The 15,133-nt window shown below is 35.2% G+C and overlaps 1 protein-coding gene across 5 annotated transcripts in view; it reads left to right on the top strand.

Moving 5' to 3' along the window:
• Positions 1-13,880, top strand: part of LOC141945319 (sodium channel protein type 2 subunit alpha-like) — a 78,786-nt gene extending 64,906 nt beyond the window's left edge. For all 5 annotated transcript variants that reach the window (XM_074873328.1, XM_074873324.1, XM_074873329.1 and 2 more), the window contains 7 exons: positions 2,103-2,225; positions 2,495-2,776; positions 5,223-5,276; positions 6,071-6,208; positions 9,214-9,318; positions 9,703-9,973; positions 10,318-13,880. In XM_074873328.1, the coding sequence (XP_074729429.1) occupies positions 2,103-2,225; positions 2,495-2,776; positions 5,223-5,276; positions 6,071-6,208; positions 9,214-9,318; positions 9,703-9,973; positions 10,318-11,501 (2,157 nt within the window). In that variant the 3' untranslated portion in view covers positions 11,502-13,880. The remainder of the gene's footprint in view (positions 1-2,102; positions 2,226-2,494; positions 2,777-5,222; positions 5,277-6,070; positions 6,209-9,213; positions 9,319-9,702; positions 9,974-10,317) is intronic.
• The last annotated feature ends 1,253 nt before the right edge of the window (positions 13,881-15,133 follow it).

The raw sequence follows: 15,133 nt of genomic DNA on the forward strand, positions 1-15,133 counted from the left end.
ACAGAAAGTTGAAATGAAGCTGAGGATGGATTCTGTCTCACATGTATCGTCACAGTGTGATTTTTACATTTCCCTTTCTTTTTGTTACAATACACCTTTTGAATTTACTGTATTGGTGAAAGTATATAATATTACTTTCTAATTTTACATCACAGAAATGTTACAGTTAGCACTTTTGTATGTGGAAGACAGTTCAGAGCTGGTATCAGGAGTTGTTCAAACCATGATCATACATAAGGAAAAGGAGGAAATTATTTAAATAAATAAATAAATGCTTGTATGCACATGCATACACATCCACAGATGGTACCAGAAAACTTAAGCTTTAATTGCCATCAGCACCACGTGATGAGATGAACTATCCTCCTTCTCCTTTCTCCCCTCCCCGAAAAAAAGAAAGCAGATATGTTAAACTGTATTTTAGTTTCCAAAGAAAGATAAAATTACAGCATCATTAAGTAGAGATGTGCTAATTTTGCAGGAAGAGGATTTCTTGCAACACAAATAAGCAAATATAATTTCATTATCTAAGAAAATATGGTTATCTGACAGGAATACTTGAAACAGATTTTTCTGTATCTTCTCTCAAATTAGAGAGAATTAGAAAAGTAAGGCGTAATGATCTTAAGGTCTTGATGGATTCATACAGATTAGTGCTTTCTATGCTAAATGTTCGTCTAGGATTTGAATTTAAAGAAGGCACAGTCTTCTGAAACTTGAGTATTATAGTTGAGTTTGTATATGAAATCAGATTGGTGGCATAAACAAAGGTCATTCCGCTCAGTGAATGTGTTCTTTTTCTGGATCTTCTAGTTTTCTTTTTTCCTATCTTAAATGAAATTTTCTTCTCTTGAACTACGTGGCCTAATTATAATTACTTCAGCAACTGAATTATCTAAAGTTTTAGATGGGTTATTTCACAAATACAGGTATATAGTCATCCATGATAAAGCATTGTAGTGATCATTGACTTGTATGTCATATATTGCACAGATGCTAAGTTCCCTAAGTTAATTTTATCTAGTTTGTGTGATTTACAAAAAATATTGCATCTTGATTTTTTAAAATCACCCTTGATTTTATTAAAACACTGCATGTGTTGTTTAAAAGGCATAAAAATTTAGCCATTTTCTCCTTGTTTGTGTATTCTATAATGTGCCATTGCTTAACCCCTTTCAATACTCTAAGGCAGATAACTCTAAAACACATCTGCCAGCTCCTTGATCATTCTTGGACTTAGAATTTTTAACTTCAGTTTTGAACTTCAAAAACCAGAAACTGTGCTCTCTGCCACATGGAGGTGAACATAGATTTTCTTCTGGTATTTGATATTATGATTTTTAAATATCCAGATTGTAGTAGTCTGAAGAGGCAACAAGCCATAGCTCACAAATTAATTCTGTCATAATTCCACTTCCCAGGAAAGTGCTGTCTACTGTGTTCTATGCATTTAAGTGCATTGCTTTTAGGTAATTGTATTGACATTGGTATTTCTTTGTGTCTGTCATACGGTTAGGAGTCACACATGTCAGAGTCCTGTCTGACTGAGTATATTCCACTTCCAAGCCTGTCATCATCTGCAGGCAATATGAATTACTAGTTATTAATGCATCTGCTGTTATGTGAATTATTCTAAGTGCAAATTAACAGAAGCAAATGCTTCTGGCTCACATTCTGTCATGACTGTAATAACGCATCTGTAGTAGGGCCCTGTTTAGTACTGTAACATGTCATGTAGAATGGGATTAGGTTTTCGGTAGATTTCAGGCTTTGTTTGTTTATTGGGAAGATGAGCTTTTATTCAAATTCTTTTTATCCAAATTGCCCTTCATTTTGCACAGGTATGATGTGCATTCTTCTAATTAGCACTGTGATGAAAATTCCAGAGATTAAAGTCTCTTTTTGTTTAAACTGTTCTGAAATTTACACATAATGTTAATTTTAAAAATTTTTTGTTCTTTTTTATTTGTTCTTGCTAGAAGTTTAGGGTCCTTATGAACTTTTTTCTGATTTACAGATCAAAGTTTTCTTCCTCAAGGCATTACATTGTATTGTGAGGCCACTAAAAAAAAAAGAATTCTTTTGTTTTTTCTTTCCTCTAGGTCTCCTTGGTTAGCTTAGTAGCTTATGCCCTTGGTTTCTCTGAACTCAGTGCAATTAAATCCCTCCGAACGTTAAGAGCTTTGAGACCTCTAAGAGCTTTATCACGCTTTGAAGGCATGAGGGTAAGAAAAAAAAGAAACAGTGTGTAAAACAAATTCATAAAAATATGCCTAATTATAAAATCATGGACCAACACTGAACTGCATGTCTGTTTTCAAGGCCAACAGTCGCATGTTTGATTGTATTACATGTGTTATTCCTTTTCTATTTGCATTACTTCAGTGTATTTAAATACTTTACATTAAATCTTTTGCTATATTTGAAAAAAAGTAATCTTTTTAGTGCTTTACATATTGTTTTTAAAAGGTTTTTTTCTGTGTTTATTTACTAGGTGGTTGTGAATGCTCTTACTGGAGCAATCCCATCCATTATGAATGTACTTCTGGTTTGTCTTACATTCTGGCTAATTTTCAGCATCATGGGAGTAAATTTGTTTGCTGGCAAGTTCTATCACTGTGTTAACACCACAACTGGTGAGAAGTTTCTACCAGAGAAAGTCAGTAATGTAACTATGTGTAAAACTCTTATGAACACTGCTGTGGAAGTTCAGTGGAAAAATGTGAAAGTAAACTTTGATAATGTTGGAGCTGGTTATCTTTCTCTGCTTCAAGTAGTAAGTTATAAATTTTGATAAATTAATTTTCCAGCTTTAAGTTTTGTAGCATAACATTTAATTCCATAATTTTCAGTGTTATTTTACAATATATGAATGGATGTGGGATTTGATTTTATAATTGTCGTCTGTGAAGCTACTTAATATTGCTTATGGTAAAAATCTGATACATTTTATGGCCATTTGGAAGAGGAGTAATATCTAGTATCTACCAGATGGATATAAAGTTCTTTGGCACCCAATCACTAGTACATTTCCAAGTACTACAGAAATACAGTATCTAGTAAAAAAAAAAAAAAAAAAAAAAAAAAAAGGCAGCTTGGATTAATTTTCTTTTATTTGCTTGATTTGTAATGGCATGCTGATTTAGATTTTTGCCATAGTACTCAGATACATTCAGGGGCTCATCTGATCTTCAAACGAGAAGAGAGCCAAGTATTGATTTAGAAAAAGTTTTTAAATTCACTTTTTCCTTTCTCTTCTTTCCCTTTTTATTATTCTTACTAGTCCCACTCCAGTCATTATAAATTATTGTCAAGTGGGTTTTTTGAAGATAGTGTTTGGCTTGTTTTTAAATTCTAGATGAGCAGTTGCAGAATTTACTAGTGCTAGATTTCAAAGCACAAGACTTTTTCAGAGGCAGCATCTGTAATTTGGAGCCAATAGGGCAGAAACATACATTCCTAATCAGGTTCGCTTTACAAACTACTTCTGGGAAAAATATTTGTGCTCATAAGCACTTGGTAATTAATCTGTGTTTTAAAACTCTCCAACTGGTAGTATTTAACAATATTGTGCTAGCAGGCACTGACTGCTCCAGGGAGTGACAGTAGCTATTGCTAAATAGCACTAGTTGATTGCATAAATTAAGTGTAAAGGACAGCAGTGCTTTTAGCTTTTGCAACATATCTTGCATAGAATGGTTCAGCTACATAATGTTTGTAGTAAACACACCATTCATACCTTGTTTTTACTTAATATCACAGCTTACAGGAGTAAGTTTGATGGAAGGCCCACTAGATGGATAAGGAATCGGCTGGATGGCTGTGTCCAAAGACTTACAGTCAGTGGCTTAATGTCCAAGTGGAAACCAGTAAAAAGTGGTGTGTCTCAAGGGTCTGCTCTGGGACCAATACTATTTAATAGTCTAATCACTGACATAGGTAGTGGGATTGAGTGCACCCTCAGCAGTTTGCGGATGACACCAAGCTGAGCTGTGCAGTTGATATGTTTAGAGGACTGGGATGCCATTGTGAGGGACCCTGACAGGCTTGAGGAGTGGGCCCTTGTGAACCTCATGAAGTTCAACAAGGCCATGTGCAAGGTCCTGCACCTGGATCAAGGCAATCCCCAGTATCAGTACAGACTGGAGGATGAATGTATTGAGAGCAGCCCTGCAGAGAAGGACCTGGCATACTGGTGGACAGAAAAGTGGACATGAGCCAGCAATGTGCGCTCACAGCCCAGAAAGCAAATCATATCCTGGGCAGCATCAAAAGTGTGGCAAATGGATTGAGGGAGGTGATTCTTCTCATCCACTCCACTCTCATGAGGGCCTACCAGTAGAAGAAAGACATGGACCTCTTAGAGTGGGACAAGAAAAAGATCAGAGGGCTGGAACATGTCTACTATGAAGAAAGAGCGAGAGAGTTGGAGTTGTTCAGCCTGAAGAAGAGGAGGCTCCAGGGTGACCTTATTGAAGCCTTTCAATATGTAATGGGGGCTTATAGATGGAGAGAAAATTTTCCCAAAGTCTGTAGTGACAGGACAAGGGGCAACAGTTTTAAACCGAAAGAGGGTAGATTTAGATTGGATATAAGGAATTTTTTTTTTTTTTTTTCAATGATAGGATGGTGAGACACTGGAAAAGATTGCCCAGAGAAGTTGTGGGTGCCCCATCATTGGTTGTGTGATATAGTGAAAAATGTCTTTGCCCATGGCAGAGGAGTTGTACTAGATGATCTCTAAAGGTCCCTTCCAAGCCAAACCACTCTATGATTCTATTGTTTGCTTAAGATTTCTTGGTACTACTTATCTTCTGGAGTTTCTTCTAGGACTATTTGCATATTCTGTCTGAAAAATGCCAACCCATGATGGCTGATTTTTGGAGTCGTCCTCCATTTTTTTTGGTAGTCAGAAAGTTGGAACTGAGAGCCTTCTTAAAAATTGCAGTCTTTCTGTTATGCTCAGATATTGATTGCAACTTGTCCCACATAGAGGTTATATGAATTTTCATGAAGTTTAGAATTTATTCAGTGCTCAAGTATTAGGGAGAAGTATTTCACAGTAAATTACTTCCTGTGAATACTCCACTCGTGTCTTACCAGGCTTTTAATAATCGTCTTTATTATTGTGGGTGCAAATACATTGCAGAAGACAGTGTTTTATTGAGAAAGTTTACAGAATTGAAGCTTTGATATAAAATATTAACAAACTTTGTTTTTAGGCAACATTTAAAGGATGGATGGACATCATGTACGCTGCGGTTGATTCTAGAGAAGTGAGTCCAATATAAAATTTACTGAGTGAAATCAGATCCAAAATTGATGTAATCCTTCTTGAATGGCTGTTGAAATGAAGTAAAATACAAAGAATAAAAATGTAAAACCTTGATAAATTTTCTATATACATCTATGGTCTATAAAGTAGTTAAGTGCATATACTTCTAATAGGTAAAAAAATTACAGCAGTATATTAGTATTACTAATGTAATAAGTCATCTGTAAATAACAAAACTAATGAAATCTGGTTTCCTATTAATTTATGTCACTGAGGTTGTAGAGATTAGGAAACAAGTTTTTCCTGTGTCTCCAAAAATAGCTCAAATAATCAAGTGACATCACCTGCAAAAACTAATCCAGAGGTGCAGACTCTGGTGATCTCAAAAAATAACATGGCTGAATTTTGCTTGTTTTTCTGTTAATGTTGGTCTTTGTTTACATCTCTCTTCTATCCAGCTCATGATTTGCATGAAGACCATAGGAACTGCATTGCTTTTGAGATTTGCACGTTTTTGTCAAATTTAGTAGGTACTGCATCAAATGTCATTAGAGAAGAACTGGCAGACAGAAAGGGGAGGAATGGCAGGTCTGTGTGTGCAATTAAAGACACCTGTATTAAATAGATCAATTTGAAGTTCAAAGATAAGGCAAGTGTAGGGTATGCTCCAAAACAGCTGTTTTCCCCTGCTTGTCAAGGAGTTGCTAACCAGCTGGATGCAACTTCTGTTCCTGCTTGGCATTATGTAATTTGTCTTAACTGTATTTGTGATGTATTGCTGTTTTTCTGTGTTAGACAGGGAAACAGCCCAAGTATGAGGACAACCTGTACATGTATATTTACTTTGTTGCCTTTATCATCTTTGGATCGTTTTTCACCCTAAACTTATTTATTGGTGTCATCATAGATAACTTCAACCAACAAAAAAAGAAGATAAGTATCACGTTTCATTTTCACAACACTTCATTGTTATTGAGCATTCAGCAAATGCATACAAGGATAAATATGAGTGTCTAAAATTTATCATAGGAGAAAAAAAGAAATCGGCTATTAAGGTTTCGTTTCATTCTATTCAAAATAATTAAATGTCTTTGCTTTTTAAGGCATTTGAAGTAATTTAAACTTACACTGAGTGTCTGAGTATTCTTCATATTCCTGTACTGCTCAAAGATAATGTTGTACATCAGAAATTTAAGTACTGTTTTCCACTTACCCTTACAGGGCTGTGACAAAGTTATGTGAAAATGCAGATGACTTAATTCAAGCAAATAGTAGATGACAGGGAAGAAGAGAATATGCAAAACTACAAATATCAAAGTTGATAAACATAATCAGTACTGTGAGGGCCTTCTCAGTTATGAAGAGACTAACACAGAAAAGCTGAATTCTGGAACTACTGTTCTGTATTGTAAGATTAGAGATGGTTGGGAAACTGTCTCGAGTTAGTAGTGAATTTACAAGAGAAAAAAAAAATTGTTGACGTTTGAAAATGTGTAGTCTTTCTTTTCAACTGAAATTGTTTCTATTATTCAGATGAACACAGGATTCTATCAAGAGCTCCAGGAGCATTTAAATAGATTAAAATGCAGGCTATGATGGCAAATTGAATTCTACTTGCTATTTAAACTATAAATTCTGTCTGAGGTCTACAATAGTCTTATTTTTCTGTACACATTTAGAGAAGAATCATGATGGAATGTTGATTTTAAAAAAAAAAAAAAAAAAAAAAAAAGCTCAGTAATACCAAAGCAGTACATAATTTCTTCATGTGATTCTTCTTCTGTGATTCTAGATGGTTTGTCAAGTTTGATTCATTGTACTGAAAAAAGATATGGCTAGACTTACTGCAGTGGAAACTTCCATTAAATCTTTCCACTTGAGATTGGACTATGCAACTTCGTATGTTGCTTCTTCAGATCCTTTGAGTCTCTTATCTGCAGACTCACATAATAGAAAGGTTGAGTTTGTGGTTCCAAACCTGATGACATCATCCTGCAAGATGTTTGCACCTCCATTAGATAAACATCAGGGGCTTCCAGTACTTAAGAGGAAGGTAGTTCAGCTTCTTATCATTGGAGAGGAAGACTACGGTTACATACATGCTATTGGCATTTTTAGCAGTCTGTATGTGACAAAGTGACCTTAGTAATGAGGTGATTATAAATTCACTTGGCAGACACTGTCTACTGTAGTCATTATGACTCAGAAGGCAGAGAAGTGTTCCTGCTAAAGGGCTTTTTCTGGCTGTGTGGTATACACCTCTTTGTAGCTGTTATAACTGTCACCAAGAAAGAAAAAATACTGCCAATATCACAAAGGACAACAATTAGGCTGAGTAAAGTTTTATCTATATGCTATTCTTCAGTTTCATGTAGCAAATTAGCAAACATTAGTTGCCCGTCTTTTGAATTTATAGATGCACCCATGCTCATAAAATTGTGCAGATCACATAGTGCATGGCTACCCAGCAGTATTTTTCTGGTCTTTGTTCTGCCTTCACATCACTGAGATCTCTCCATTTTGGGCAATATTGTTGGGATATGAATGGGAAAGACCTCATGTTCCAATATATTGTCTCTGTGTAGTTAAACTGTGTGCATGTCTTTGGTCCCTGTGTGCATCCTACGTCATTACATTAGTTCCTATGAGGAAAAAAAAGTTCCAATAGCTGACAGATTCTTAACTGTTACAGTCCTCAAAGGCATGTAGGATGTATCTCATCTTGAGACTGCTATTCTTCCTATGGACAGCACACTGAGACAAAGACAACTTGTTCACTCTTGATAGCCATTACATCAGTGAGACAGCAGAAGAAATCCCATGTTCAATGCCAGTTCCTTTGTAGCATGGGTTTTTTATTTCCCACTGGGTAAAATCTCCTGACAGAGTCACATCACATTTCCACCATAACCAGCAAATTAATTTCTTGGTTTTCTCCCAAACCTCTTACTCTGGAAGAACTGAATTTCAATTGGATATTTGGCTTATAGGAGACCTGCTAAACAGGATCTCTTTTGACTTCTAAATCTTCATGTCTATATGTAGCCACAGCTGAAAAACTCAAACACAACTTCATCCAGATTCATCATTACTTTCTCAATAAGATTGACACTGCATTTGACAAAGTCACAGTATCACCTGGGAGACTGAAATTCATTTCCAAATGTCACTGCTTTGGCATCATGCATGCCTGGAATGTACTTACAAACCAATGCATGAGAGGAAAAAAAGAACTTACTTGTCAACATAAATTGTATTTCTGACAAGTGTTTCCACATGTGGAATATCCATAACACACCAGTCTAGATATCTTCTTACTCAAACTGTTGTCCTCTTATTCAGGCAAGAAACCCCAGAATAAGCCCATGCTTCTGGTGATCTCTGAATGATGTAGGGAAATGATCAAGCCTCATATACACTGTCAAAGTATTATTGTGACAAAAGAACATCTGAACTGAGATACCTGTACTCAAATGATAAAGCATGCATCCTGAAAAGTAGAATCAGTAATTTCTTCTTCCTCATATGGTTTCCTTGAAGGCATATCAGCTCTCAGTGAATCTTTCTACCTTTGAAGCTTTTTTATTTCTGGTTGATTGATTTACAGTGTGGAGTTCATGATCTTAGATTTATAAGTATCTATGGAATGTATGTTTTTACAAGGTTTTCTGGTACATATTTAATTGAATTAATCAGGTATGGGGTTTTTTTAATAACAAATAAATAGAAGTTTTGGGGTTTTTCCTCTGTTCCTTAATTTGTTTTATTTTTCCATCAAGACTTGTCAGATATTTTAACAATTTTTGATATAATTACTATATTTTTGTTTTGATAACAATCTATGAATATATCCTTCATAAAAAAAACATGTTCTGCAATGCTGCAAATTAATGGATTTAAAGGTTTGGCTGTAATCAGTTCTATTTTTATTATTTTACCTTGGAGGTCAAGACATTTTCATGACAGAAGAACAAAAGAAATACTACAATGCAATGAAGAAGCTGGGGTCCAAGAAACCACAAAAACCTATACCTAGACCAGCAGTAAGAATGCGTGCTATTCTTTTATCATCTACGCTTGGGAAAAAATTGCAGCAGTACATTACCAAAAATTTCTTCCTTAACTCTGAAATGGTTTAGGTCTCATTCAAGTTAGCCCTTCATTCTGAATTGAAACTTGTATATATTTCTGTTCTTCAAGAAAAATGTCTCATATTTGTCATGCCTGATGAAGTAGAGAATCAAAGAATCTGAAGAAATAGAATCTGTTGGGTTTTGAGGGGAAAACTTAATGACAGTGCTTTTCTTATATTTTTCAGCCTTTTGCTTGGTTGTATATTTTGGGGGAGGGAGAAGGAAATGGGAGGGAGGAAAATGATGTTCATTACGTACAACATACTATGTCCTTTTCTTTTTTTCTCCCCTCAGAACAAATTGCAAGGTCTGGTGTTTGATATTGTAACAAAGCAAGGATTTGACATCACCATTATGGTTCTCATCTGTCTTAATATGGTCACCATGATGATAGAAACAGATGACCAGAGTGAACTGATGCAAAATATTTTATACTGGATTAATTTGGTCTTTGTTGTCCTTTTCACTGGAGAATGTGTCTTCAAACTGTTCTCGCTCCGTTATTATTACTTCACCATTGGTTGGAATATTTTTGATTTTGTGGTTGTTATTCTTTCAATAGTAGGTAAGAAATTCTTATATTCAAAATGAACTATAGTAAGATCGGTACTAAATGCTTTATCTCTGTCAAATTTTGCAGATTAGAGGAAATAATTTTAATTCCTTCTGATTATTTAGGAAATGAAAAGCATATTTTAGAGTAGTAACTTAATAATTCTTTATCAATTTTAATACTCTTTTTTTCCTAAGAGTGCTGGCAAAAAAGCTAGAATTACTTAGAGCAGATAAAATTTATCTCCAATTATAATTTCTGCTAATTGCACAGGTACAGTTGTTCTTTATTCATAATTTGTTGTGGAATATGTAATCTGTGATAAAATGTTACCCTTTTAATTTTATGTTTCACAGGTATGTTTCTAGCTAAGGTGATTGAAAAGTACTTTGTATCCCCCACTTTGTTCAGAGTTGTACGACTTGCCAGAATCGGTCGAATCCTGCGTCTCATTAAAGGCGCTAAGGGAATCCGCACTCTGCTTTTTGCTTTGATGATGTCTCTCCCTGCTTTGTTCAACATTGGCCTGCTGCTGTTCCTGGTCATGTTTATCTATGCGATATTTGGCATGTCCAACTTTGCCTATGTTAAGAGGGAAGCTGGTATAGATGACATGTTCAACTTTGAAACGTTTGGCAACAGCATGATCTGCCTATTCCAGATTACCACATCTGCTGGCTGGGATGGTTTGTTAGACCCAATTCTTAACAGTGGGCCGCCAGACTGTGACCCTAACAAACCTCATCCAGGGAGCTCTGTGAAAGGCGACTGCGGCAACCCTTCTGTTGGGATTTTCTTCTTTGTCAGCTACATTATCATATCGTTTCTGGTAGTGGTGAACATGTACATTGCTGTGATTTTGGAGAACTTCAGTGTTGCTACTGAAGAGAGCGCTGAACCCTTGAGTGAGGATGACTTTGAGATGTTCTATGAGGTTTGGGAAAAATATGATCCCGATGCAACACAATTCATAGAATATAGCAAATTGTCTGATTTTGCAGCTTCTCTGGATCCTCCTCTTAATATGCCAAAACCAAACACAATTCAACTTATTGCAATGGATCTGCCCATGGTAAGCGGTGACAGAATTCACTGCCTTGACATCTTGTTTGCTTTCACAAAGCGCGTTTTGGGAGAAAGTGATGAGATGGATGCCCTCAGAATACAGATGGAAGATCGGTTCATGGCAGCCAATCCTTCTAAAGTCTCCTATGAACCAATTACAACCACATTAAAAAGAAAACAGGAGGAAGTATCTGCTCTCATTATTCAGCGTGCTTATAGACGTTATCTTTTAAGACAGTCAGTAAAGAAACTTTCGTTTATGTATCGGAAGGATGGGGTCGATCTGCTTATCAAAAAAGATATGATTATTGGTAAGTTAAGTGAAAACTCGCCTCCAGAGAAAACGGATATGTCTTCATCCACTGCTTCTCCTCCTTCTTATGATAGTGTAACAAAACCAGAAAAAGAAAAATATGAAGATGACAAATCAGAAAAAGAAGACAAGGGGAAAGACAGAAAACCAAATAAAAAGTAAAAGACAAAGAGGTTGTTCATGACAAATGTTCACAAGCCTGAGAAGATGACATTTTTATCAATAGCACTCTTACTGGAGGATTATGCCAAAATTACAAGTTTACAAACTTGTAATTACAAATTTACATATTTACCCACTGTTGCAGTCAGTGCCTGTACCAGGATGATGACCCTTCACTAGCAAACTCTCAGTCTGTAACAGGGGAAAAAACCTTCCAGAAGAACAGTTTTTATTATCAGCTGGCACCAAATAGAGAGTAGACACAAAATTTCTACTTGGACTGTAGGAACCCTTAATGGAGTGCAAAATGACCAGTCCTAATAAATCTGTATTTTTGTGGAATAAGTGTATCTACTGTGTACATTTCATCTATGTATGTTCTATGTGTGTCAATTTTTCTCATGATATCATTTGCTTTAATTCAAATACTGCTATTTGTAATTCGGCTGTGCTGAGAAAAAAACTAAATACTCTTGCAGAAAAACACAAATGTCAGGAATATGAAATTATGTCATCATAATGTGAATATAATTCTCTTCAAGTCACTTCTAAACAGAAAACCAAGATTCCAGATTACCAAACCTCAGAATCTAGATCAAATCAACAATAAATTATAAAAAAGAAAAAGTATAGATAGAGAATTTATCAGAAAACAAAGCAAAGGGATAATTTTCACAGAAAAGAGGTTGGTAGTTTAGTCTCTTGGTTTTAATATACTTATGTTTAATATTTTTATTAATTATTAATTTATTATGCAGTCCATTTCAGATACAGTGATTTAAATAAATGATGCTACACACACAACTCCTTTTCACAGAAAAGCTACAAATGCCAAGTTGTGCCTACAGGGAATTATTGAAATTAAGAAAATCTTTTTTTTAACTGTAGACCCTTAATTTCATGAGTAGCTTCCATACTTCATTCCAAAAATCTGTTTCTATACTTCTCATTTCACATGAATATATCCCACTTAGGATAATAATCAAAGCTATGTGTATAAATTGATAGCAAAGTACCTTTTGGGACAAATACCACCTTAATATATACTTCAGACTTTAAGAAATTTAAGTCTTAAGACTTAAATATAAGAGTAGCTGCTTATACTTTGGGAAGATGGGTCATGCTAGAGACACAAAACACATATATCAGAGTTGGTTTTGACCCCCTGTGGCACTTTAGTCAGGTTTCCACTGTACGTAATGCAATCTTCTATAGAAGACTGAGATGACCAAAAGGATATATTTAAATCAGCTTTGTCCTGCATTGTGGATTAGATGACTTTTTTATCATCAAGGCTGGCACTATATATGTAAGTAAAATATCATCTATTATTTAATCAATTGTTTTACGCAGTGGTACCTGTTTGAACAAAGAGACAATGGCCTAAGTACTATATTTATTGCATCACATATGTACCCTAGTAAATGTAGTTTATAACATTTCAATAGATAATATGATATATTCTGCAATACTCCACATAATTGGGTAGCTTTAACTGATGCATGCTTGCTGCTATTATCCTACAGCTTTTAAAGTCTAAGATTGGGAAGACATGTGAGTGGTAAAAAGAAAAAAACTGTTCAATGAGACCGTCATTCCTTATACCAGTAAGCAATAGTCTGCTGCTATTATAGATTTTATTTTGTTTGAGTTTTGTAATCAGCAAATATGCAGTAAATAACCAGACTACACAGGACAAATATATTGCTTAAAATGTGGGTCTAGAAAAAAACTTTTATAATATATATCTATTGATCTATTCTTGTTATTTTGAAAATAGTTTTCTTTTATAACATTTTATACTTACAAAAACTACATGTATCTTCATCTTGTTATTGCTGTCTACCTGTGACACTTTACTGCTGGGGAACCTAAGATACAATGTGAATTAGTAATTGCAAGTTTCTGCTAATTATATTAAACATTTTAATAAGGAATAATTTTAAAAGAAATGGACAGTACAGTTCTTTTTCTGATCAGTAGGTAGGTCTCTGTATGTGAAACAAGACAGAAGAGTTTCTTTTGAAATTATAATCCTGTCTGTCAATTTTCAGGGTAATCTTAGTCATAGAAACATTGCTTTTCCCCAGTGTTAGTCTCACACTGTCTGCCTTTCTTGTTGATTCATACTGCAGTAGAAATGCTTTAAATATGATTTATTATTCAGAGTCTTTCTTCATGAGAATGAGTAGTGAACCTGTGCAATGGGCAGTGGAATACCTTGCATTTCTTATAAAATAACTAGAATATAGATGGGCTCCTGCTTTTATAGAAACTATTGGCTCATAGTGTACTGATGAACTGCATGCAGGAAGTTGTTTCACTAAAAATAACTACATTGCTAACAATCCAAAAGAATAAAGATAACCTTTTTATGTACTCGTTCCAGTCTTGGTGTTTTTATTGTATGAAGTTTATACAGATTAACAAGTAATGGTTGGTAAAATTAAGGGGGATCCCCTTTAGCAATGAGGCAGTGTGTTTTAGACATCTAGATCACATGTTGCTTTATGACTTAGATCAATATCAACTTGTCATTATCTAGATGAAAGAAATGATTATGTTGTCCTGCCCAGATAAGTTTTTCTACAATTTAGAAAATAATCCCATATGTGGGGTTTTGTCAGACATTTGTGAGTTGCCCAGGAAGAGCTCCAGTAGTGTCTTCTGGTGGCCAAGTCCAATGAAGGGTGTCTCCACATTCTTGCTGAGCAGCAGATCCAGCAGACACTGCTCACCCTGGGGTGGCTGGTCTAGGACCTCTCACCAAAATAGCCCCACAGAGGGGATAACAGAGTCACTTTAATCCCATTCCCTGTCAGGAAATCCATGCTTGCCAGGAGAAGGGAAAAAGACCTGTTAGAGGTGTTAATAGCCACCTCACAGCTGCCTTCAGGCAACTGGTGCCTTTACAGAGCCTAACAGGCATGGTCCCTGGCAAGAGGTTACTACATACAGGGGGCAGGGTATGGGGAAGGGTGTGTGCAGGTTGACCTCTGCCTGGAGTAATTAATGCATTTTTTTTCCATTCTCATTTCTGGTGTGAAGAGTAGCTCCTTATACTTGGGCCAATATAGCTAACAGGAAGGACAATGTGTATGGTTTTACTAACTGTATCTGATTTGAATTAAAACCCTTTTTTAAAAAAAAAAAAAAATCCGGAATAGTTATTGTTTTTCATATCTTAGCTGCTAACAGTAATTACTCAAATTAATAATGTAAATGCTTTAACAAATCTTGGTCATACTCTTGAATTGCTGTTTAAAGAACAAAATTGTTTTAAGTCAGTGCTGGAGAGGTAGGTAGTTAAAAATTCCACGTGGAATAAGCGTGAAATGTGTATGTAATAATTTTTCTACAAACTTGGTAGTGTGAGGTCATTTATAAAATAATTTTATCCTGTAAAAATTCTATCATTAAAGTTATGTTTATTGAAACCATAATCCAACTGAAGTCACTCTCCATTTTTGTTGAATCAAATTCTAAACTTTTTGGTCCTTTGCAAAAGGAGTAATATATTTGCAGATTTTAAGTGTATCTTTTTGAATAAACTTGTATCCTTTTATATTTCTTTGAAATTATTCCAGTACACCTGGAAGTTACTTGCCTTTATGGAAGACACAGTTGACTCT

This window comes from Strix uralensis, chromosome 6 (genome assembly GCF_047716275.1).
Source record: "Strix uralensis isolate ZFMK-TIS-50842 chromosome 6, bStrUra1, whole genome shotgun sequence".
In the NCBI taxonomy this organism is placed as follows: domain Eukaryota; kingdom Metazoa; phylum Chordata; class Aves; order Strigiformes; family Strigidae; genus Strix; species Strix uralensis.